Here is a 24,685-nt window from a genome sequence, read left to right on the forward strand (position 1 = left end):
TCCTTACCTAATAAAATCGATAATAATTTAAGTATGTTAATGTTACCAAACAACTTTTTTTTGTTATTTCCATTTTCAGTGTAATATACAATTAATTATTTTGGTTTGGTTACTTAAAAAGTTTACTAAACATGACAATGGAACGATGAGTTTTGACTTCGATAGTTTATGTCTAAGTACTACAAAAGCAAAGCAATGTAGTAGGAATTTGTTTTTGACAATTTCAAAAATCTCTATTAATTATTGATGGTTAAAGTTTTTTTTTCTTATAATAATTTTCCAGTGATTTTAAAGAAAAATCATAATTAAATTAAGTTTATTTATTTTTTAAATACAATTATAGTGGTTTCTTCACAACCTTTCATCACTTTTGAAATTCCTAATTTCCTGTTCTCATAATTGTACCATCTTCACTGTGCATGCAACGAGCTTATGTAAGAATTGCATTTTTTCCATTTAATAAAACACATTTGGAAAGTTAATTTATGTTCTTATTTTTCCTTACTCTGGTTGAATATTTCTTCGGATAGTAGTACAATGATATGTTTATGTGTTTATGTGTCGGTTACGTTCATTTAACACGGTAAAATGTCAGTAACTTTTTAAATTGTGTAATTTGATTAGTTGAAAAAGTTTATCAGTAAGACTTACTGTGTGTCACTTGTTAATGTTAAAGTAAAAAAGCGTGTCAAAGTATAATTATTTTATTTTCTCATCTGATATACTTGTATTGTATGCTATCCACTATCCCTTCATCAAATTTTATGTATGCCAAAGTTATTTATGTGTTTGATAAAAACCATTTTATTCTCCCAAGTTATATCATTTATACACATATAAGTGCTTAATTGTAAATTAAAGAATCCTTAGTGAACCTGGTTATTTATTTTTCTTTCCTCCATTAGGAGCCAAATTGAAGGATAACAAATATCCTTATAATTTATGTTTGACTAGTTCAGTAAGTACATAGCCTTGTAGTTCTATCATTGTAAGCAAGTTAAAGTGGATTTTTTTATTATTTATTGACTATTCAGTGAGTAGCACGAATAAACGAAGAAAAATATATAGCTATGTAATTTCAATTGCTTTTTAAATTATAAATTTACTGCATAGATGTGAAAGAAAGTGTTAAACCTACCAAGTATCTTACTATATGTCAACCATGATAAATGAATAGTTTTGTCCTTAAGTATATGTGTTGGATGAATTATAGGTTTTATTTTGTTGTAAATTTGGCCGACATATATTTTTGGAATAACTTTGAACTGTCATGAAATAATTTTCACACAAGGTGTTTCATTTGTAACTGTACCTTTTGTTTTGAATGAGCATATTAACTATTGAAGTATTATAGTTAGGAAGAAGTCAGCTTATAGGACATTGGTGTGTTCTTGTAAGTAAAATACTATTATTATTACAACTTAGTCTTTTAATTAATGTTTTCTTGATATCCTAGAAACTAGCTTAATTGAATTTGATAATCAAGTTACTTAATTATCAGCTACTTAGTGTTTTATTCATTAACAATTTATTTGTAACTTAAGTAGGTCTACTACTTAGTGTTGCATACTTCCAGTCAATAATTTCATAACTAAGTAGGAGAATTACTTAGTGTTTAATTCTTCATATCTAAAAGAAAGTGGAACTATTTCTCTCTTCAAATTTATAATTAAATTTGTATATGAATTAGTCTTATAATCACTTTAATAAATTCTTCTAAAGTGAACTTTGTGTAATATGGTCACTTATTCTAACCTTCCAATCCTCTTGCCATTAACATAATTTGTTTTAATGGATAAGTCAGATAAACATGTCTTGAAATACAAGTCAATAGGATTGAATACCTTTTTAGACTTCACATTCAATAATAGTGGTGTTCGGGGAAAGATAATATGTCCATGTAAAAAATGTAATTTTAAGAAATGACAATGTCGTGAAGTAATATATGAACACTTACTTGTTAAACATTTTTCAAAATGGTATATAATTTGGCTTATACACTGGGAGAGAAAAGTAAATCATGAAATAGGGGTCATGGCCAAAGAAAATGGTGGAAGAGTTCTAATTACTGATAACATGTGTGAAGTGGCTAATGATGTATTTGTGCATCATTGCTTTATCAATGACATGGTTGATGATGACAATTTAGGTGTAGAGTCAAGTCATACTGGGAGCCATGATGGTATGTATTTTGTTGACTTAATGTAAGATGGACAAAAGAGTTTATATGAAGTATGTCATGAATATTCGAAACTTTCATTCTTGGTGAAGTTGTATCACATTAAATGTGTATACAAAATAAGTGACAAAGCAATGTCCATGATACTAAAGTTGTTAGCAGATGCATTTCAACATGATAAAGTTTCACATTCATTTCCTATTTTGTTTTGATGTCCTTTTCATATTCAGTAACACAATTGATTTCCTTTTACTCTATACTATTATCATCTTCATCATATTTGCTACAATGCTTGGTATCCATTTCCTTACATTCTGTTTTACAAATCTTTATTTAACGTTTTATATAGGAAACAAAATTGAAGCATATGAATCAACAACAACATCATCATCTCAAACAAAAGAAATATCAAGTTCATATTCATTAGCTCCTGCTTTAGGAACCCAAGAGCATTGTGGACACGTTCACGGTCTAGGTTTGGGTCATTATCCATCTAAAATCTTTGAAATCAATGGTCATTGCGATAGTGGATCATCTTTAACTTCCTCATTGACATCATAAGTCAATAAAATGAACACAATGATGACATTTATGTTGCAAAATTATCATGATCAATTACCTTTTTATTTTAACATTTTTCAATCATCACCGATAATAATTCTTAAATTCATCTAATAATTTTCTTTAATATATTATCGACTAACTATTATTTTTTATTATATATATCTAACCAAGAAAATGTATCAAATGATGAAGACAATGAACAACAACAAAATTGATGATTTTTATTGAGAACATGTTTATTTTATTTTTTAGGATTGAACATGTTATTTCTTGAAGAATTAATTGTATACATTTACAGATTATCTTATATAATAATATTCAATTTTAGTTCCACATTATTTGATTGTGGTTTATTATTAAAGTTTCTATGTGATGATTAAATAATTTTAATAATAATAAAAAATTAAATTACTTCTGTTATTGACAGTTCTGAAAACTTCAACTACATAAACCCAACAAGTAGTGACAATTTAAGAAAACCCTGACCAGTACTAACAGTTTTATAAAATTCCAATAAAACGACAATTTTACATAATCTCAACCAGTAATGACGATTTACATAAATCCTTACAAATATTGACAGTTTTGAAGAAATAAGTCAACATTTTAACTTCAAATAGACAAATATAAAAATTTATCTCCCAAAATCCCTTATAATGAAAATGTATAGGGTTTGAAGAAATTCATCTATATTTTTTACATGAATTAAATATCAATTCATTAATTGTATTTTAATCCAAAAATATATGAAAATTAATAAATAATAACTCAACTAAAAATTAACTAAAATTATGAAGTGTACATTCCAAAACTTTTAGCATGTGTTCACTTGAAGAGAAAATACTGTTCATGGATGTTTAAGAGCGATGAATTGCGAAGAATCGTGTGTTCGCTTGAGTCGAATTGCGAGGAAAGAATACAGTGGATTTGCGGGATTGAAGAATTTTTAATCACCCGCTAGAGTTCGAAGATTTAGAACTATTTAACCTATAATGTCTATCTTACCCTTTCTGCATTGTATAATTCTAGATTTGGAACTGCAGGGGTCATGTTCGCTGGTGGAAGAAGGTTGCCCTCCAGGTTTCTCGCGCGACCGAGACGAAGAAACCCCATGCTGGGTTGGGTGAGCGATCTTTATTTGATTGTATTAAATTACCTCTTATATTTAAATTCTATTATATAAATATTTAACAACATTTAATATTATTTTAAAAACTAATTAAGATTTTACTTCAGAAACTTTCTAATTTAATCTTTAAATAAATAAAAAACAATTTTATAATATTAAATGGACTCTTAAATTTAAATTTTAATGATTAAATAATTAATTTTAATTTTTTATTTTTTATAAACATTTTTACAATTAAATATACCATTAACAATTATCATTTTATATTACTTTAATAATTAGGGGTATTTTGGTAATCTCTAATTTCTACCAATTAAACAAATTTTTTAAAATTGTCACATCAATCAAATTCTATATTAATTTTTACAAACTTTACCTCTAAACCCACTCTCAATCACCTTCAAATCTTTTCAAATAAACACAAAAAAATTTACTCTCAAATCTCCTCAAATTCATTCAATCATTCTTCCCCAAATCATCTCCCTCAATCACCCCAAGTAAACAAAACCCTAATCGTGTGTAAAGAGGAAGCAAGTATATTCAATTAACAATTTAATTATTAATAGGTTTGGCTGACATCTAATGCTTTTGGTTGTATTATAATTTATATGTGAAGGGAAGTACACAACTTATTTATTACCAATATATTAAAATATTAATTGGTTATTTTGTGTGGTACATGCATTCATTATACCGTACTAGACCTATTTTCCTTTATAACCCTACCATCAAGTTCTTAGAAAATTTAGAATATTGCATTGTGCTAAGTTCCATGTATGAAATCTTATAGTCTCTGTAATAACTTATTTGATATATCAACATAATTTGATTTATTTGTTATTGATGTTATTTCATATTAAAAAAATGGTGTACATTGGTGAAAAACAGCATCATAGAATAGTTCTCTCGTGATAGAAATAATAATTTTTTTAACAAAGAAATTATATTTTTATAGAATAATAGTATTGCAAAATTGTATAAAATAAATAATCTCATAAAAATACCCAAAATACATATACTTTATAAATTATAGTTATTTTCTAAGAATTTTCATATTTTAAAAATTATATGATTTTATATTGTTGATACTATAAAAGATTATAAAAATAAAGTGATACAATTAATACGTTTATTCTCTCTTATTAAATTTCTATTTATTTTTTAAACAAATGTCCTGGTGAAACAACAACAATCATTCTAGACAAAAAGTACAAATATTTAATGTGAAGTGAAAAAATCTTGTGGGATAAGTGATGTTACCTACTTTAGTTGTATTTACTGTCGTTATAAACACCACGTTTCATTCTCATTTTTATTTCATTACATGTTATTTTTATGTTAATTACTATTATATGTTTTTATAGCTTAACTCTTTCAAGCTGAGTTTGCTAATTTTCTAAAAAACGATATATTTCATATGAGCTTTTAAAAGTTGAACTTTTGAATTCCACAATTAATCATTTTCAAGTAAATTTTTGATCGCTCAATCTAGATTATCTGAGTTAGAATAACATGACCGAACAAGGATAGAGCATGGTCAGAACAACATGGCCAAGCAGGATTACAACACGATCAAAACAACATAATCGAGCAGGTTTAGAGCATGATTAGAAAAACATTGTTGAACGAAGTTACAACATGATCAAATTAAACAACATAAATGACCGATCACAAAATCAGATTAACGATAATAATAACAAATCAACCTCTTAATCAGTATGATTGGACCGTGATTAGACAGACAAAAAGATAACTTATAACAATCACTATATATAAAGGTCTAAGGTATAACTTTAAGATAATATGCATTATTACTAACCAAACGATCATCTATTGACTTTAACAACGAATACCCTTTGTAAATAACATCCAAACAAACTTTGAACAAAATTAAAAAGACACTAGAAATCGAACAACTCACCGTTCAAAACTTGTCCGTATACAACACAATCTGTCTAGTATTCAACAACCACAAATCCAATAAAAAATATCCTAAAGAAGATAACATTGATGTCATAAATCCAATAAAAAATACCCTCAAATATATAACTAATGTCATGTATTAACTCCTATTATCAAAATTACTATTATTATTATTATTATATATTGTTGTACATGTTGAATAAGTTTTAAATTTGTCTGATTATTTTCTGATCATATTGTATTTTAACCACAAATTACTTTACGACAGAAGAAAAAATTCAGTAAAATGGTTAATAAACTTACATAACATAGTGGAATCTAAAATTTAAAGACGGGAAAAGTGATGGGCTAAATTCATGAATATGAATAGCAACACAACAATTTCAACTTTATAGAAAAGAAAAAAGAAAAGACAACAATTGGAATGAGAATCAGCAGGGGATTCTGCCGGCGCCATATTAGCCAGTGACCCGCCGTCCGCGGCGCACGTCTGGCGGTGGTGGTTCATAATGGGGCCCACTCCCCAAAATCATGAAATAAAGAAAGAAAGAAAGTATGATATGATAGTAACATCTCATTTCCACTCCCCTTATATTCCTCAAACTTATGCAAATATACTTTTAACTTTAGTATTCAATTTCATAAATTTACACCAACTCATAATAAATAATTTCGTACGAAATCATTTCACACCAGCTCAGATAATTTAATATTATATGATATATTTTAGCCCTTACTTTTGGTTCTCAAAAACTTTCCAATTGTACATATAAAGATTCAAAATTATCCAATTTCTACATTTATTCCTGTTTCATTTCTAGAACAATTATCATTTTATATTCATACACTCGTAATTATCTAATGCTCAATCAGTTCCTTAATTTTCAAAACCTTTCCATCTATACACCTAATTAGTACATCTATTATCATTATAATTAAAATTGATATTTAACTCGTATAATTATAAGATTTTACAATTTTACATATTTTTAATTCAAATTTTACTCAAGATCAGCACAGTAAAATTCTTAGAATCATTAAACAAAATAAAAAAGTAATATGAATGGTCATTTTATTTTTAAATTGTGTGTTATCACTTATTCACCTTTTTGAATGGATGAATTCGGTTCAAGTAAAATGTAGATCTAATTAAAAGTTAATGTAAATTTATAAATGCAGTTCAAATAAAATGCAAATCTAATTAAAAATTTACTTTATGTTGTTAGTACCACCCAATTAAAAAATGTGATTAAAGTTAATCTTTTATTTCGATTGTAACACTTATTTAATTTATTAGTAAATAAAGCTTCAATTACAACAAAATCCAACCCCAATTAAAATTAAAGTTATTTTCTACCCCCTTCTTAATTGAATGAATTTTAATTAAAAATAAATAAATAAATATATAATTATTTATTAACATTTTTACTTTATTTATATTAAAAATAACTGCATTTTCTAAATTTCTCTCAATTACATAGGAGATGCTACCCGGATTTAAACAAGACATCAAATAACATGGAATTAATTAAAATGTATTTAATTTTTCGTCCATCAAACATCAAACATGAATTCATAGTTGTGGTATATTTATTGATCGAGATCTTCATTAAATGGTCCTTACGTGTTACAGAAGAGTGTTGGTGGAATCAATCTTTAAAAAGTTAGAGCGTGAATTCTTTTCTAATTTCATAGCAACTATTATATAAGGAAATCAGCGTATGATGTGATAGGATTAGCGTAAGCAATAAGAATGGCCTACAATTCCCTATATACATTGCTCAATGAATACAAAAAATCATATGCCTATATACACAAGATCTTCCATTAGCTATCAATGGAAGAACTGAATATGCTGACTGTTTCATGTGAAGATCACCATGGACTTGCAACAGAAACAGAGTAAGGAAATCCTGTTTTCTCTAGCCACCAAAAAGTAGATAATTGCCTCCAATATACTGTTTGACTCTATGTCATGGAAACTCGAAGACTACTCATAACATTCTGCTTGCTTCATTCACAGATACTTTCCCCTGTTATTATAAGAATAAAGGACAGGTCATGTTGGTTGTTATACCATCTATGATTTTTAGCATGTGCAGAGGATCCTTGGTTTTCCAATATTCATGTAAAGATGGAGCCAAGGATACTGAATTTAATAGCAAATAGAGAAAATGTATATCATGATGAAATATGGCATTCAAGAAACTAGTGTAGCCTTATTCTTGAAATGGAATTACACCGAATTAAAAGCTAAGAGAACAAAAATCTAGCAGGGATATGCCAGTAATTAGGATGAAGAATGTTTGTCTTGAAAGTAATTGCATAACATGTGACCTTCAGAAAAAAAAATTATGTCTCGAAAGCACACAATAGGAAGCAAATGGTAGGAAATATCTAGTAAAGCATTCATCCCCAATCAACTTACAGTAACTATGAATCATATGTAGAAGGATTTTAACCCTTCAAGTTAGTGATATGATCTGTGATTGACAAATATCATATTGAACTAGTAATGTTGACCCCCAAAAAAGCTTTATTTGATTTGGAATCATAAACCCTCTAAAAAAAATTGCAGTCAATGATGAATGGTAAAGTGATGATTCTATGCAAATTCAAAATGTAGTATCAATTTTATAACCAGCGCAAATAAGGTTTGATAGCACCCTATTTGTTTGAGAGAAAACAGTTATCGGATCATATATACGAGGCCATCAAAAAGGGAGAAATAAAGAGAGACACCTCAATTTGTGTTGTACTTTCAGAGGGGAACCAGTGCATGAGAACACCCAGATTCATGACAGCAGGTATCAATTTAAACAAAAGTGGAGTTGTGACCTGTATTTAATCAACGATAAGTTTAAATACTTCAAAGGAAGGAACGTATGATACAGCTAGGTGAATGAAATTACCAGACTGAGAGCCGTTGTCCCTAGAAGAAGAAGATACATTTTCCCCTAAAATATTATAATCAGTGGTCAGCAAGAGATAAGGACAGAACAGAGGGAAATTACATAAATCAATGAAAACAATCAAGTAAAGCTATCATGAAGGTGTAACTAATTTTTTCAATTAAACTGTAAATTGTTTGGGTTGATCCTAGAATAGTGGAAAACCCAAGGTATTTTTTCAGTGTAACTTGGGGTGAACCTTGGGAGAGATTTCACTAATATTTTTGGCCCACAAAAGGAATATTTTTGTGTTAGGCAATTTACGTAATGCACTGGAACTATAGCGAACTTTCCTATAGAGAAATGCTAAAACCATACTTTTAATACCTTGTTATTGGGTGATGTAATATCCAAACGAGTTCCAAAAAATTAGGGTTCTGTTAATTATTTAGTAGGCAGCACTTTATTTTCAACATACATTTTCAGTGTGTTGAAAAGATATTGTCAAGAGTGTGTTACTAGCACTTACATATCACACAGCATATAGTTTTCTCCTCTCTTTCCCACGTGAAATCCATTATTTTTAAAACCAGCAGATTTTATTTCTATTTGCAGCCATTGAGAGAAGTACACCAATGACAAACCCTCTTTATTAGGGACGACAATGAGGCATAGCAGGTGCAGGATTGACAGTCCCATCTCCATCTTCACAGTAAAAAATTATACCATACTCAACAGGTATGAGATTTTTTACCCATCCCCATCTCTTTCTATGGAGCACGGGTATACCCATGCCGCACTTGTCCTCGACCCTAAACTATTTTAAATATTAATTAAATAATTTTTTTACAAAAAGTACAAACATAAAATAAAAATATCAAATATGTTCCTTAAAAATAAGTTACGAAATTGACTAAAAAGAGTTCATATAAGTTTTTCTTTTTCAAATAACCTAATAAATAAGTGTTTTAGTAATTTAAAACATGGACTAGTATGAAAACGGGTATGCAGACGGGTAGATATGTACATATCCATCCCTTCCCATATCCAATTTAAAAAATTGAATATTACCCATACCCATAACCAATCAATAAGGGGATTTTCTATCAAAATTGGTACAAGTTCAGATAATACCCGAAGAGACAGGTTAATTTGCCATCCCTACTCTTTATGTTGTTGTTCCTTGCATTATCTATCCACTTAGCAAACAGAAAACCATCATTTACGTTTCCCCCATTTTTCTGTAGTTGCATTTTAGGTTTGACATGTAGATTACACCAAACCTTTGCTTGTCTCCATGAACTAAGTCACTAATTGGAAACTATCCTTTGCAGATTGGCAAGGTGCATAAAAAAGTCTAGGATACATTCTTTAAAGATACGCCACTAGATGAATAATGTCTCCATTGAACATTAACAAGAAATCATGGGTTAACTCCACACCTTGACTTGACCCAACGTTTTTCCATTTATCTGGATCCCTCTTCTATGGTTCCGACGTAGGATGTTCATTTCCAAAGTTGGAGGCTTCTTCACTCAAATTCTAAAACATTTTAACTATTGTCAAAAATCAGAATGCCGTATCAATGACCATTCATCTTTATTTGTTTCATAATTAACATTGCAGGTCAGATGTAACATACTATGTCTGCATACGTGCAAGGTCAATATCTAACATCTGTTCAGTTCAAAATTTCTCACAGAAGGGGTTGGAAAATCATCAGTTATTATTGTCAAACAATACCACCAAGGAGGGGAGAGAGAGAGAGAGAGAGAGAGCAAAACCTCAACAAGGTGAAGATTTGAAGCACGACTCAGGAGGACAAAAGCAAATTCACCTATTTGGGCAAGCGAGATACCAACCTAAACAGCCATTCAGTGTCGACATAAGCAACTGTCTATAGTTAATCAATATATCATCCAACAAGCTGACTTATTGACTTACAATAAATGCCGTCTTAAGGCTATAACCAAAGGCCTTGGTGACTATAGCAACAACAGCAGTTTTAACAACTACAACCAGAATAACAGATGCCAGCAGGATATCCACATGGTTCCAAAGGAAATGCACGTGTATAAGCATTCCAATACTCGAGAGAAAGAGAGCTGCAAATAGGTTACGAATTGGTTCCACCTACAAAAGAGAACTTCTACTTTAATCAATAACTGAGAATAATTTATAATTCAAAAGTAGTAAATTATCCCCAAATACATCATTTGTATGTATTTTCAAAGGAAACAGAAAAGTGAGAAAAAGAAGTACAACTAGGAGGTTAAAAGGAATCTTTCAAAGTCTATATACAAAGGGTGGGGGAAAGAAAGTACAAAAGCAATAAGGCTGCCTGATGTGTCGCATATTAAAGATATCAGCTCCCTTAAAAATAACATGAGCTGAGTACAAAAGGAAACACAAAAGTGAAACTGAGCACCTAGAAGTTTGGGAGAAAAGAAACATCCCAAAACATTTTGGAAGTAAGGCATGTGCAGTGTTCCAAAATTGAGATAATAGAAAAAACCAATCCTTGTAACACGTGGTATGTGCAAGACAAAAGATGATACAATAATGGACTATGTGAAGTGCACCCCAAGTGATCCAAAGATAAACGTATCTGTAGACTAAAGAATATGAATAATTATCAGAAAGTACTTCAATGTATGCAAAGCAAAACAAGTCTGATACAAGTCAGAAGTTATCAGTCATGAGTAGTACCTGGTCCAAAGTATGTTGACCGAAGTCTGTTGTGGAAATCATAACACCAGCCATAAATGAACCCAGCTCAAGACTAAGGCCTAGCTTATCACTGCACTGGAAAGATATTATAAAAATTTAGCAAAATGTACATCATCATTGCTAATGTTTAAGTAATAGGCTGCATAATGGGTCTAAATCCCTTTTTTAAGAAGGAAGCCTGGACCCCCACCCAGGAATCCGTACATGCATAAAAAATATTCTTCATTCCAAAAATAACATGCATGGCAATGCAATCTAGCATACATCTGTTTCAAAAAGAGTGCACAACTTATGGATAAAAGAAGCAGCAAAATGATAAGGAATCAGTAACAGCAATCAGCATTTGTTTTTCTTACCCATGCAGATAACAAGCAGAAAGCAACAGCAGCTAGCTGATAAAGTTCATTAGTCTGGAGAGCAGAAAGGAAGAAAAATAATTCATGAGTTGCTGATAGTGCTAGCAAGGCAATATCAAATAAAACATCTTATAGCCTAACCTGAGATGACAGCCGCATCATCAGTTTAAGAAACCGAGGAACAAATGACCATGACAATATGGATGTAGCAGTGATGTACAAAGACAACACTAGCAGCCTGAAATTCAAAGTGGTTAGATAATTAGATCCTATCCCGATGACGGTATGCTGAATTTAAGGTAAATTGCACCTTCAAGAAAGAAAACCTATATTTCAATAAAACTGAATTTTTGTGGTCACTCTCTTTACAAAAAGCAAACATCATGATACATCATACTTCCCAGCACTCTGTTTCCAGAAGTCTAACCACAGAAAAGTCACAGTTCAACCACAAATTATGGTCTCCCAATGCATGCAGTATATATTAAAGTAGAAAGGTGTAGATTTAGCAACATTATGCAGTCCAATTGGCTTGCACTGACTGAAGTCGTTAGTGATCACTAAGCAAAAAGGGAGTTTATGAAAAAGTACAGTGAAATCAGAGTGAGAAAGAGTAGATGGAAAGACTTACAGTCTCCCCATTGACATTATTCCTTGTAAAAGGCCACTGTTACCACCCAAAACTGGGAGCAAAGCAAATAGTAAACCCACTGCACAATCCTGATATATAACAAGTGGTAGAGGAAAGATTGATATGCAATATAAGTCTAACTTAAGAGCATATTACTTTATGAAAAGCTAACGAGCTTAACATTTAAAACACCACCTAGAAAGATACCTGAAAAATAAGAGTCCCAATTGTAATTTGAACATGAAGAGCATTACTACTATTTCGCTCCACCAAAAACTTCACCACCTGGAAATAGGTAAAAAAAAAAAAAAAAGCGAACCATGCTTAGAATCAACTAGAAACCCCTGATAACAAAATATTTACAGTATGTTTTTGGGAAATGGTGTAAAAACATACTACTGCTGTTGATGACATGGACAGAAAGGAACCCACAAAAACACCTTCAGACAATGAGGCTCCAAATAACTGCAAACCAAATGCACAATAACTTTTATTGAAAAAACTTGTAACTCCTTAATTCCATTGAAGAACAAATCAGACAAGTCAGCACCATACCATGGAAAGAATGCCACACATGAACATAAAAATGACAATTTGAAGTAGTCCTCCAAGAACAGCAACAGCCCCCACAGCTTTTAACTTCATGCATAAAAAGTTTAAAATACGAAAATGGAAACAGAAAAGTTTTAGTAATACACAAGTCCAAATCAAAAACCTTAGAAGGGATAATAATATATTTCTTTACAATCTTAAAATATGGTTTGAGATTTAGTAAGAATAAAGTTATAGCAAGAAATTAAATGGAAGTGAGAAAGAAGTTTTTGCAAGACAAAAATAACAAACCTTTGCCAGGGAAAATTCCAGCCCTAAAGCAAAGAGAAGAAACACTACACCAAATTGTGCAACAGTCTCAACCTGCATAAAAGTGACAAGAAAAATATGGATATCAGGTGCAAAATGACCGAGTAAAAACAAAAAAATAATTAACAGTTTAAGTTGATGTTTCAAGTTAATGTAGTGGAAGCTAATGATGATCATGATATGTGCACATATGAAGAAATCTAGATCTGAAGAAGGTCAAGATTGTACACTGCAAAAGTGATTTTTAACCACCACTACAATAAGTGAGGCACAAGTTTTATAAAGATTTATCAGATTGGAAACTCAACATTTTCCCAGGAACCCTTAGAATTTAGGTTTAAGCCTAAATTAACTTCATAAAACGGGCTTGTTAGGTGAGAGTTGTCCCCCCACTTATATACTCTACTTTGAAATTATATTTAGTCAATATGAGACAAGTGTTTTTTAATACACTTCCTCCCATCAACATCATCTTGAAAGTTGGATTTAAATGAACTCAATCTCATAAAACCTGCATGTAAATTAAGAGTTGCCACCCCTACTTTGACACTATTTCTAATAAATGTCGGACTTGAGTTTTTCCCAGTAAGAATGGTATTGAATCACTTAGAACAACACACCTGCACCATTTCACTGATAAATTTCAAACCGCCAGGTCCAATAAGTGAGCCTGCAAGAAGATAGCCCACGATAACCTACATGTTTTAAGAAAAATACATGAAATCCAACATTGTACGAAGATTTCCAGTCAAATAAATTACTTAATATCCCCAAAATATAATTTAAATACGAAAATCATCTACTGCATAAAGGACATTAAATGTCACAACGAGAAATAGTAACAATGACATACCGGTTGTCCCAAACAAGAAAAGACAATCCCAGCAATGGCTGCTGAAACTATTACAACCACCAAATCTGATATTAGCCTGCATGAGCGTGCAGTTGTTCAAAGGTTGGCCAAGATTCATAATAGATCAAACTGAAGAAACCACAAATTTCAAGAACTACAAAACACAAAGGATCGCAATCTAATATTATAAAAAATTCATAATTATAATCCTGTTGAAAAACAATTGGATAGTCATTGGAAAGTAAGTTATCCTTCACTCTAAAAGCCATTGATACCTGGCAACTGTATTTTGAGCACACAAAAATAACTTCAAAGTATTTGGTGAAAACGCCTTGCACAAGAAAAAAAAAAAAAAAACCCATACCCAACATGAAGAAAGAGAAAAGAACAAAAAGAGGTATTGCAGGAAGATTTATCTGAGATTTTCGCAATTATACCTTCCAATGAACACAATTTCGCTCTTAACACTAATACATCACTAAAATAACACATTCCATAATCCAGAAGTGCTGATTTATGAACAGAAATCAGCCCAGATACAGAACATTTAGTCTAGACTTAAAGCAATTTCTTAACACAATCCTATTCTTAGATTAGTCAATCAAGCTGATAAAGAATTCCCCGAATAGTAATTGCAAGGATAAAATTCATAACATATCAACCTCAAATCCACTTGAAGCACAGGATATTTGGATTTCTTGTTAGACATAACGAACACATTGTCCTGTCATGCAATGGCATAAACAAGTAAGGAGGTTGAAACATAAATAAAAGTAGTTTAACATCATATTGAAGAACAGCCCAGAGGAGTAAGGCCTTTTACCACACCTTTTTATCAATCAAAGTTGTCACATCATCGGAATCTTCATTTTCCAGTGAGAACACATCCTGAAACTGAAATGCTCTCGTAGCACTACAGTAAATGATCATTTAAAAAAGATAATGAGTCATTGTATAATCGGGATTACATGATTACATCCAATAATTCATTATAAGATGCAACTGAGAAACTACATTGGACAAGACCATACTTTCCCTCATGTGTATCATTTCTCTTTGATTTCTCGTGAGTAATTTTAGCTACAGTCTCCAATACAGCCTGCGAAAGAAGACCAGACGCTCAAAACTCATCTTTACATTCAAAAGAAGAGTGGGATACCAGATATATAGACTCATGTCATGTAACTTCTCATGCAATATTTGAAACTGATTTTGATGTACATTTAGTCCGACTTATTTTATACACACACAATGAAACATCAACTAGTTCTCAGCTGAATAATCCAATTCAACACAACTATTGAGACCCAGAGTATTGGACCTACCTGCTGATCTGCTACACTGCTATTGAAGCTGCTTTTGTCAGATTCTGTTAAAGATGGAAAAAACAGTGAGAATAGCAGACAACCTTCTAAAAGAACTCAATGAGCTTCAGATCTATAAATTGATTTGTGACAGCTGAATCTAGTATTTCATTTCACAAGCAAACTCTGAAAAATAAATTACAATAGAGCAACATTTACACTATATTTAATCAATAACAGATCATCCATGCTGACATCCATAGTAAAACCACAAAAAAACAGATAAATTGTAGCAGTATAGCAATTGTTATACAGTATTAAAGCTTATAAGAATAAATGCAGATCTTATCAATTCCATACCAGTACTAATACACCCATTAAAAATACATTTTAATGTACATTTTTTATCTTTTTCAAACAAGGTTTTAGCTTCAGACTAAACATGAGGTACTGAGGGGGAAAATGAGATTTTTTATGCATCTCTCAACATGAACCCCAAACACGTCTCTTGACAAGAACAGTTCAACCCCCACACCATGATTTACTGTTAATTTCACAAACATAGAACACTACTGTTCTCCGTCAAACCTTGCCATCGATCCAGAATATATAGATGCTATAAGTACTCATCGTGCAACAGAGAGAATTATAACAGCCCATTACTCCACCATCATTGGGCAACAAAGAACAAGAGGGAAAGCAAACCAGTTGATATGCAGTTTCACTTTTCCCCACCTACTTATAATCTCACGATGAAAAGAATACAAACACCCACCCCAGATTGGCAGAACGGTGAACTAGGATCGAGAAGGAGGTGAATTGTCTGAGTAAATGCCCCCCACCCACCCACACACATCAATCTCCACTGCACATGCTCCCATAAGAAGTTCCAAGTCTAGACCCCGTCAACCGTAAATCTACCTAGAAGGTTATAATGCTCCATATTTACTTCTAGCAACCCGTTCACTACTTTACAACTACCCAGCTAGGGAATCAGACTATCCAGCCTCGAGCAAAATACCCAAGTACACTTGCCAATCCCAAATTGCATTCCAACCAACCCTATTAGAAAACCAGACAAGATAACATGTCCCAGTTTAACGCTTATCACCAGACTACCTCAAAATCCCGTGGGGGCCCCAAGTCCACCAGAACAAAGAAGACCTAGAATCTTCTCACTTGTGGTTAAAGCACGAAAAGCACCAGCTTGCCCTGACAAATGAGAATGGCACCATCCACACCACCCTCTGAAATAGCCGGTAATCCTGTGCACTGTAGATGTGATCCTCCCTCCATCACACTAGGTCAAGCATTACAGGACTAGCCGGGATACTTTATGCAATTTCGCTTAATAAAAGAATCTTCTCGTTTATTCATCCTACAACTTTGGCCTCCTGGGCCAAGGTCCTCTTTCTTCCAAGCTATGATTAGACTAGACATACACTACAAGTTCGTATTTGTCTTTCAGACTCTCCAGCAAGTATCGTGTTCTGTTCTCTAACACAAACACCGAGTTACTTCCTTCCCAACAAAACAAGCAAATTGAAAAAAGAAACGGAACTTTAAACTACAACGCAAAATTACATTTTGTTAAGAAAATGGGAAAACAAAACCTTCTGGTTGGTCATTCTCAGAAAACTCCTTCTCGAGAACGCGATCGAACATCTTGGCCAAGGTGTTGTTGGATTCGGGCGACGTCAAATTGGCTATGTTTCCGTAGAACCTCTCGCGCGTTTCCTTGTCCGATCTGGCCGCGCTGCAAACCCTAGCGCAGATCGCGAGGCACACAACGCAGCACCAGAGCCCAAAAGCCCGCCGCTCCTTCGGGCCGAGAGTCGCCGTCGTCATCGTCGTTCCGGTGGCGAAACTTCGGGTCGGGTCGGGCCAAAAAAAGGGGTTCCGCGCAGAAGTGGGCAAGGAGAAGGAAATGGAAAGGAAGCGAATGAATGCAGAGTGGGAAAACGGTTTTCTCTGTTTTCAGAAGAAGCTTGTTACACTTCCCGTTAGTTCCATTTGCATTATCGTGGTTGGTATTGTTGTTATTGTGAATGCGTCAATGCAACTTCGCTCGTTTTTTCCTTTGTTGGAGTTTTGCGTAATTTCATTAATCTTTTACGCGAATAAATATCTAACTTTTTTTATATTTGTTATTTTAATAAAAAAATAAATATTTTCATACCATTAAATGTTTTATATACAATGTTTACATATTTTATGATGTATAATATAAAAAATTTATTTTTTTGATAGCTTTCTATTTTCTTTCCCCTCACTTTTTCATTTCCAAGTTTAGTTAGTTGGAAGGAAGAAAACTTTACGTTTTGTGTTTTAAAAGATTTGGTGGTAGTTGAGTCACTTTTATTTGGTGGTACAACTAATGTGGTGGCGTGTTGCTTTTGGAAGAAAATTTTTCTATTAACAATAATTAATTATTAGATCTCTAGATTCTGAATTATTATTACATAATAGCATAATATTCAACATGAACTAAAATTAAACTTCAAAATCAAGGATATGCCGATAATATTGACATTGTTCCACTTCAAATTGGCCTAAAAGTCATAGCAAAACAGACGGATGAAACCCAATACACCATGAAAGAATTTAACCACTAATTTTACTTTTATCAATGTATGTTTATTGTTAAGTTCTTAAGTTCTAATGATTTTCAACAAAGATTTAGAAATCTGACAAGAAAATAAGTTTGAAATGTCACATTGCATTGCATGTTCAGCACTTGCAGTGTTATTTTTGTTGACAGCTACGTATTGCGGTGCATTGATGACAATTTATGACTAACGATTAGGACATTTTAATTCTTGTCTTCTTCGTTAACTACATATTTTACTGTTTTGGTAATTTAACACTGTCACTTTTTGTTTTTTCTTTCGAGTGGTCACATGTTCATTCATGATTTCTCTTCACAAGAAAAGAAGTGTTACAGGAACATGTGTATTTGTGTCCATTCAAAGTGCTACGTGTTCTAGAACACAGGAGTGTGGCGTCCACAAGTTCAGGAACACGTGTCACCAGATTCGATCCTCTTTCTCTTATCTCATCCATTAGGTTACACCGCAAGATAAACACAGAAAGAGAGAAAGAGAAAGAGAAAGAGAAAGAGAAAGAGAGACCCTTTTGAATGGAGTCTGTTCTAAGCCAAGTTGGTGTAAGTTTCTTCAATGGGATTACCCCAAAAGGGGTTGTTAGTACCAATTTCAAGGGTTGTTCTTTTGGTGTTGGTGGTGGTGGGAGACCAAGGCGTGTAGTGTTGGTGAAAGCTGAGGCTGTGGGTATAAACCCTGATATCAGGAAGAGTGAAGAGAAGGTGGTGGATTCTGTTGTGGTCACTGAACTCTCTAAGCCCGTCACTGCTTATTGCAGGTAAGCTTCACTTTATGAAGATCTTGCTTTCTGGTTAATTCTAACATTGTATCATACTTTTCTGCGCCATTTTTGGTTAAGCAGAAAGGAACAAGAAAGCAATAGAAAAGGGTGCATATGTCATTATTATTATTATTATTCAGATGATGAAAATAGACTGTGATGCATACAGATACAGGTTCACTGGAATTATTTTTCTAATTTCTACAATTTGTTGTTTAAAACTGTGCTCTATCAGGCAAAATGTAAAATGGTGATGATTTCACTTTAATTCTTTTCACAAAAACTCACAATGTAGCATATCGATACCAGAAGAAATATTGATCATAATTGGATATGAAGCGTGAAAGAAAAACAGAATCTTCACTGAATATTCATATGGCTTCTTTTAAGCAACAACTGTGGCTTCAGAACCATGAATGACAAAAACAGGATACGATTCTCCAACTGCTGAATAGACCTTTTCTTACATATCAGATTATGAAATATCATTCTTACATTTTGGGGAAAGAACGTAGTCCAGTTCAAACTCATGTATACAGAAACAAGCTCTATATTGGTGCTTTGTTACTAATACTAAGTGTTGTGTTAATTTTACATGGTGTTTACATCCCAAAAATCTTCATCTTACTGAGTGCTTTGGTGCAGATGTTGGAGATCAGGGACTTTTCCTCTATGTGATGGAAACCATGTTAAGCATAACAAAGCCACTGGTGATAATGTTGGGCCTCTTCTTTTGAAGAAGTAAAATTATGATGATCGAACGTGGCTTATGTTGTGAATGTGATTCCTTTTACTGTCTATTTTGATTTGTATCTTTGCAATAATTTTGTTGAAGTCGGCTGCGAGTGTCAGTATCGTTTTTATCTTCAGCTGCGAGTGACGGTATACAATCATGTGAAAGAAATTTCTTAAAAGATTGTATTTTTATCCAAAATATATAGTCCTTGAGCTAGAAGGACAGCCTTTATTTATAGTGCATTATACCTATAATATTTTTATCAATGACCTTATTAGAGAATCTAACAATGAAACTAATTAATTCGTTTCAACTAATTGAGAATGAGTAAAATATCCGTCAATTCATTTACCAACAGACAACAACTAAAGGTTAAAGGTTTAAGGGGGTGTGTGTCACTCTGCAAATCTTGCCTTCTACAAGACTGCAGATCCAAGAATAAACATAATACCCATTTAATAGCTCTTCAAACTGTCAAATCAATGGGGTGAAATACAAATCTACATCCATGCTACAGAGCCATGATCCCTTGTATAGAATAAAGCATTTTTTAAACGCAAGAACATTAATAATAGCTGACTTTCATATTCATTCAGTTTATAAAAGAGTGGTCGACAGTGACAGAAATCAACAATCAGTAGTAAATACTGTTACAGAAAGTTCTGATTATTTAATCTTCAAAATTGTACAGGAGGAAGGAGACGGATAGTCTACAAGTAATGTGCTCAAGATAAGTATCATCATGTGCCCAGAACGGCACCTATAGTGTTTCTTCATCCAAGTAAAATAAAGTTTCTCCAACCACCTCAATACCAAACACCTAAATACGTCGTTTCTTTGGTAATCTGCAGCCATTATGGGGTTTTCTAGTGGTATCTTCAATGAATACAATTGGATTTCTACCGCCTCGAGAATCAGAAGTAAAGCCCTCCTTCCAGCTCATTATCGCTCGCCTTTTTCTGCTAAAATGGGTAAATCCATTCACTTTCATGACCACAGATTTCAATCCCAAAGCCCTAGACCTCCGGCCCACAACTTCCGCAGTTGCCTCGGCGGCATACCTAGAAAGCTTTTGCCCTGATTTCAGGTCTTTCAATGACCCAGCAGAGCCACTGAGTTTTACATTTCCTTTAGAATCTGTTACAGTCACAAAGGTATTATTACGTAACATCTTTATATGAACATGATCAGCATCCTGCTCATACTGATACTGATACTGAAAGGAACCACCTCTCATAAAATTATCTTCATCTAAAATTCCTCTTACAAAGTCCATTGGCCTAGAATTCAAGCCAGTCCTAACATCATTCTTGCTTTCGAGGTTTATGTTCTCTTTATCTTGCATAAAATCGGGAGGGGCGTCTGCATTTGCTTTCACATTCTGGCCCAGATTATTCCACATTCTGCTATTCACGTTTCTGTTTTGCATAAAATTTGGATAAGCGTTGGCATCTGCGTTCACATTCTGGTTCCCATTATTCCAGCTTATGCGTTTTCTGTTTTCTAAATTCCGCATGTCTGGAGGAGCATTCCCCTCTGCATTCACATTCTGGTTTCTTAGAAGGCTTCCCCAATCAAAATTTGAACTTGAAAATCCCCTAACATGTCCTGCAGTTACAAGAGAACCAGACGCTAAATGTCAAGAAAGTCCAAATAAACAAGTAATCAGTCACTACTGCACCACCGTCCATATTTCAAAGCAAATAAAAGGAAATCAATACTAAAAAAACTGAAGATAAACCCCCTTAAATGTAGGCATCCAAAAATCATCATAATGAGAAAAACATATACGGTGTGAAGTTATTCAACATGAAGAACGCAAGATCTTCATCACCTCTAATAGCTTGAAGACCCCGTCAAAATCATTAAAAAGAAGGGCACAGTCATTTTTCCACAACAATGGAAGATTAAATTTTCACTCCTCCATATAAGAATTATAGAAATGAGTCTCTCTCTCTTCATGGCATAAAAAAAAAATTAACTCCTCCAGACATAAGAAGAATGAGACTCTACAAACCGCTACGGAAAAAGACCCGGTCCAAGTTCCGCCCCAGGTTTTAAATTACAGTGACTCTAGCATTTTCGTTCGGATCATTGATTTTTCCAAAAGTTACAGACAAATATGGCCGCAAATATGGTTGCAAAGACTTAAAAAACACATGGTTGCCAAAATCACGGGGCCAATAATCGTTTTCCAAAACCTTTGTTAGGCATACAATACGAAACCACGAGCAAAGCGCTCATGTAAAAAAATCCAACATCGTATCTCATACTATTATCACACACATTCACCAATTCGCTCATCGTGAACCTAAAACTGACGAACTTCTAAGGATGGTTAAAAACTCCACCAAAGTGAACTCCATAACAAAGTAACAGCTTCATTCACCAATTCGCACAAAGCAAACAACGCAACTCAGGACAAAAATTGAACATTCCCTTTGCCATAATATTCTTTTCCGTCCAAAAACAGTCAACACGGTCTCTAATCTCTATACCCATCCACACATCCAAAAGACGCTGTTAAAATTACAAATGCAAGAATCCCTACAATTTTTCATTTCCACAGTCAAGAACCAAAACGAAATATGAGTAGATCCGTTTCTCCATTTCAACAACAATGAAAGTGAAAGCAGAGAGATTAGAGTACCGTCGTTTTGAGGTAAGCGGCGAGGTCGCATAGCGGCATCGAATGGAAACGCAGGTTTTGATGCAAGGAGAGATACTAGGGAAGATCCACGGCCATGGCGAATGCAAGAGAAAAGTCGATACATTGATTTTTTTGTTGTAATGTTAGGGTTTGAGTTTGAAGATCAGATTCTGATTTTCTGTTTCGTTTCTTCCTAAGTAGAATACTCAATTTTTTTTCAGCTAAAAGACACTGGGCTTGTTTAAATGGGCCTGTCTTCGTATTCTATTGGTAGATTGTGTGACTAAAGTTTCGAACAGGAAAAAAACATCGAAAAATATTGAACTTTTCTACAGTTATATAAATTCTTCCTCTCAGTTATCAAAGGAATAATTCAACTTTAAAAAATGACATTTTTTATAAAAAAAAGTCAATCCAACATCTTTAAATTTAGTCTGACTTTGGTACACCAAAAATAGGTCCGATCGAATGATCATGAAATGAAATTAGAGTATTTCATTCTACATCCCTAATATCTCGTCTACATTTCAAAAATTACAATTTTAATCTTCTAACATTTTATTATGTATCTTTAATTTTTTTAAAAATTTCACTTTTTAGATATTTTATCTTCCACTTCCTACACTTCATCCTATACTTTTAATTTTTATAGAAATTTTCTTTTAATCATAGTAAATATTTTTTAACTTTTTCTCTTTTTATTTAACCGCTTTAACAGTGCATCCTTCTAACAGTTTTTTAAGACTTATAACTTAATAACTATTTAATTTAATTTAAAAATCTTATATAATTTAGTATTTTTTTTCATATTTTAATAATTATTAAAATATAATTTATATTATTAAAATAATTATATTAAAAAACTAGAACTAAGATAATTAAAATAAAAGAAATAAAAATAAATAATATAAAATAATAATATAAAATTTGATTTAATATAAAAATATTAAATTATATTAAAATATTAAATTAAATTAAATTATATTTAAGTTTTAAATAGAAAGTAAAATTAAAAAAAATAATCACCGAATATTGGTTTCTCATACCATAGTTATCGGATTTCCAATTCCGATAACAAAGTTATTAAATTTTTTCTATTTATAATTTATTAAGTCTTTAATTTAATTTAAAAATTTAATATTATTTAATATATTTTATATTTAAATAACTATTAAAATATTATTTATATTATTATAATAATAATATCAAAAAAATTAAAATTAAAGTAATAGTACATAAGAAATCCAAAATTTTCGAAATCTTATTTCATTAATTTAATATTTTGATATAATTTAATATATTTATATATATATATATATATTATTTATATTAAATCAGATTTTATATTATTAATTTTATTACTTTTATTTTAATTATTTTAATTATTTTAATTTTTAATATAACTATTACAATAATACAAATTATATTTTAATAATTATTAAAATATGAAAATATATTAAATAATATAGATTTTTAAAGTAAATTATATATTTATTAAATTATAAATAAGAAACAAAGTTTTAAATTCTTTTATTAAAAAATGTAAAGTTAAAGAGGATTACTTTAATAAGAAAGAGAAAAAGATGAAAAATATTTATTAAGGTTAAGAAAGAATTTTTTGAAAAAATTGGAAATGGAGGATGAAGTATTGGAAATGAAGAATGAAACACTCATGAAATAAGAAGTTGAATTTTACAATCCAACCTGTTGAACTGGTGGACTTAGGCCAGGATGAGAGAGGGTTATTAAACGGATGGCTAGGTTTTCATGCTGCATTTAAATAATTTATTACTTATATTTCTCTGATTCATAGTTATCGGAAACTTTAGATGTTTAGTCAATTTAGGGAAGAAGCTGTGTTAAAAAATGACTTGACAATGTTCGTATGAACATGTCAAATTGAAAAAAAAAAGTGTTGAAGTAGTGGAAGTAATCAGTGAAATAACATACTATATTTTAATGAGATAACCAATTTGAAGTAAAATGAGATCATACATATGATAAAAGCAGATGTTATAAGTATAATAATAGATTTAATCTTGTCAGGAATATCATATCGTAGATTCATTAGAAGATATCAAATTTCTTCTATTTGCTGTATTAGCTCATTTTCTTCATACATTAAATACGATTTCAACTCATTGTTTTTTCTCTTTTATTCTTTTGAATTAAAAAGTCAAATAAGTAGATTGTTTCGAGTAGAATTTAAAGTTATCAAACTCAATAATCACTCCTTATAACGTGCTTTTAATAAATTCGTGCACATTATAGAAAAAGTTCTTCTGCATTTTTCATTCGTAAGAGAATGTAAGAAGGTATTCTCACACAATCAAATAGAGAAATTGATTGCAACTCTGTATAGTTTAAGCTAAACTGAATCTTCCATTGAAAAAGGGTGGTTGTGCAGTTCTAAAGAAAACCTTGAACTCCACGTCCTGATATTGTGTCTCTATATATAGAAAACGCTTCTTCCATTATCTTGGCTTGGGCCAAC

The 24,685-nt window shown here is 31.8% G+C and overlaps 3 protein-coding genes across 4 annotated transcripts; 1 reads left to right on the forward strand and 2 right to left on the reverse strand.

Moving 5' to 3' along the window:
• Positions 1 to 7,471: 7,471 nt before the first annotated feature.
• Positions 7,472 to 17,509, reverse strand: LOC106771900 (K(+) efflux antiporter 5). Of its 2 annotated transcripts, none has more exons than XM_014657934.2 (20): positions 17,035 to 17,508; positions 15,443 to 15,486; positions 15,149 to 15,216; positions 14,946 to 15,030; positions 14,780 to 14,841; positions 14,118 to 14,193; positions 13,885 to 13,959; positions 13,247 to 13,318; positions 12,959 to 13,042; positions 12,800 to 12,868; positions 12,611 to 12,688; positions 12,404 to 12,492; positions 11,914 to 12,010; positions 11,773 to 11,826; positions 11,396 to 11,491; positions 10,631 to 10,819; positions 10,471 to 10,548; positions 8,708 to 8,752; positions 8,538 to 8,633; positions 7,472 to 7,828 (listed from the first exon to the last, which is right to left on the reverse strand). In XM_014657934.2, exons 1-20 carry the CDS (start codon positions 17,267 to 17,269, stop codon positions 7,790 to 7,792), a joined length of 1,731 nt encoding a protein of 576 aa, XP_014513420.1. In that variant the 5' UTR covers positions 17,270 to 17,508; the 3' UTR covers positions 7,472 to 7,789. The 2 variants fall into 2 exon arrangements, 1 of the variants encoding a protein (XP_014513420.1); XR_002669057.1 differs by lacking the exon at positions 7,472 to 7,828 and adding an exon at positions 10,129 to 10,228 and having other exon boundaries at positions 8,551 to 8,633; positions 17,035 to 17,509.
• A 996-nt stretch (positions 17,510 to 18,505) lies between these two features.
• LOC106773285 (CDGSH iron-sulfur domain-containing protein NEET) lies at positions 18,506 to 19,778 on the forward strand. Its single transcript, XM_014659994.2, has 2 exons — positions 18,506 to 18,802; positions 19,451 to 19,778. The coding sequence occupies exons 1-2, from the start codon at positions 18,561 to 18,563 to the stop codon at positions 19,548 to 19,550; spliced, it is 342 nt and encodes a 113-aa protein (XP_014515480.1). The 5' UTR covers positions 18,506 to 18,560; the 3' UTR covers positions 19,551 to 19,778.
• Positions 19,779 to 20,106: 328 nt separating this feature from the next.
• On the reverse strand, positions 20,107 to 22,397 carry LOC106773276 (probable ribosomal protein S11, mitochondrial). The gene is made up of 2 exons (XM_014659984.2): positions 22,192 to 22,397; positions 20,107 to 21,149 (listed from the first exon to the last, which is right to left on the reverse strand). The coding sequence occupies exons 1-2, from the start codon at positions 22,313 to 22,315 to the stop codon at positions 20,362 to 20,364; spliced, it is 912 nt and encodes a 303-aa protein (XP_014515470.1). The 5' UTR covers positions 22,316 to 22,397; the 3' UTR covers positions 20,107 to 20,361.
• Between the last annotated feature and the right edge of the window lie 2,288 nt (positions 22,398 to 24,685).

This window comes from Vigna radiata, chromosome 1 (genome assembly GCF_000741045.1).
Source record: "Vigna radiata var. radiata cultivar VC1973A chromosome 1, Vradiata_ver6, whole genome shotgun sequence".
In the NCBI taxonomy this organism is placed as follows: Eukaryota; Viridiplantae; Streptophyta; class Magnoliopsida; order Fabales; family Fabaceae; genus Vigna; species Vigna radiata.

Excerpts from the sequence above, each read along its gene's own strand:
- LOC106771900 (XM_014657934.2), bottom strand. The coding sequence starts at position 17,269 with ATGACGACGGCGACTCTCGGCCCGAAGGAGCGGCGGGCTTTTGGGCTC. Across the intron at positions 14,842-14,945 it reads CAACTTTGATTGATAAAAAG|GACAATGTGTTCGTTATGTC; the intron begins GTGTGGTAAAAG and ends ATTGCATGACAG. Across the intron at positions 12,869-12,958 it reads TGTGTGGCATTCTTTCCATG|TTATTTGGAGCCTCATTGTC; the intron begins GTATGGTGCTGA and ends TTTGGTTTGCAG.
- LOC106773285 (XM_014659994.2), top strand. The coding sequence starts at position 18,561 with ATGGAGTCTGTTCTAAGCCAAGTTGGTGTAAGTTTCTTCAATGGGATT. Across the intron at positions 18,803-19,450 it reads CCCGTCACTGCTTATTGCAG|ATGTTGGAGATCAGGGACTT; the intron begins GTAAGCTTCACT and ends GCTTTGGTGCAG.
- LOC106773276 (XM_014659984.2), bottom strand. The coding sequence starts at position 22,315 with ATGTATCGACTTTTCTCTTGCATTCGCCATGGCCGTGGATCTTCCCTA. Across the intron at positions 21,150-22,191 it reads CCGCTTACCTCAAAACGACG|GACATGTTAGGGGATTTTCA; the intron begins GTACTCTAATCT and ends TTGTAACTGCAG.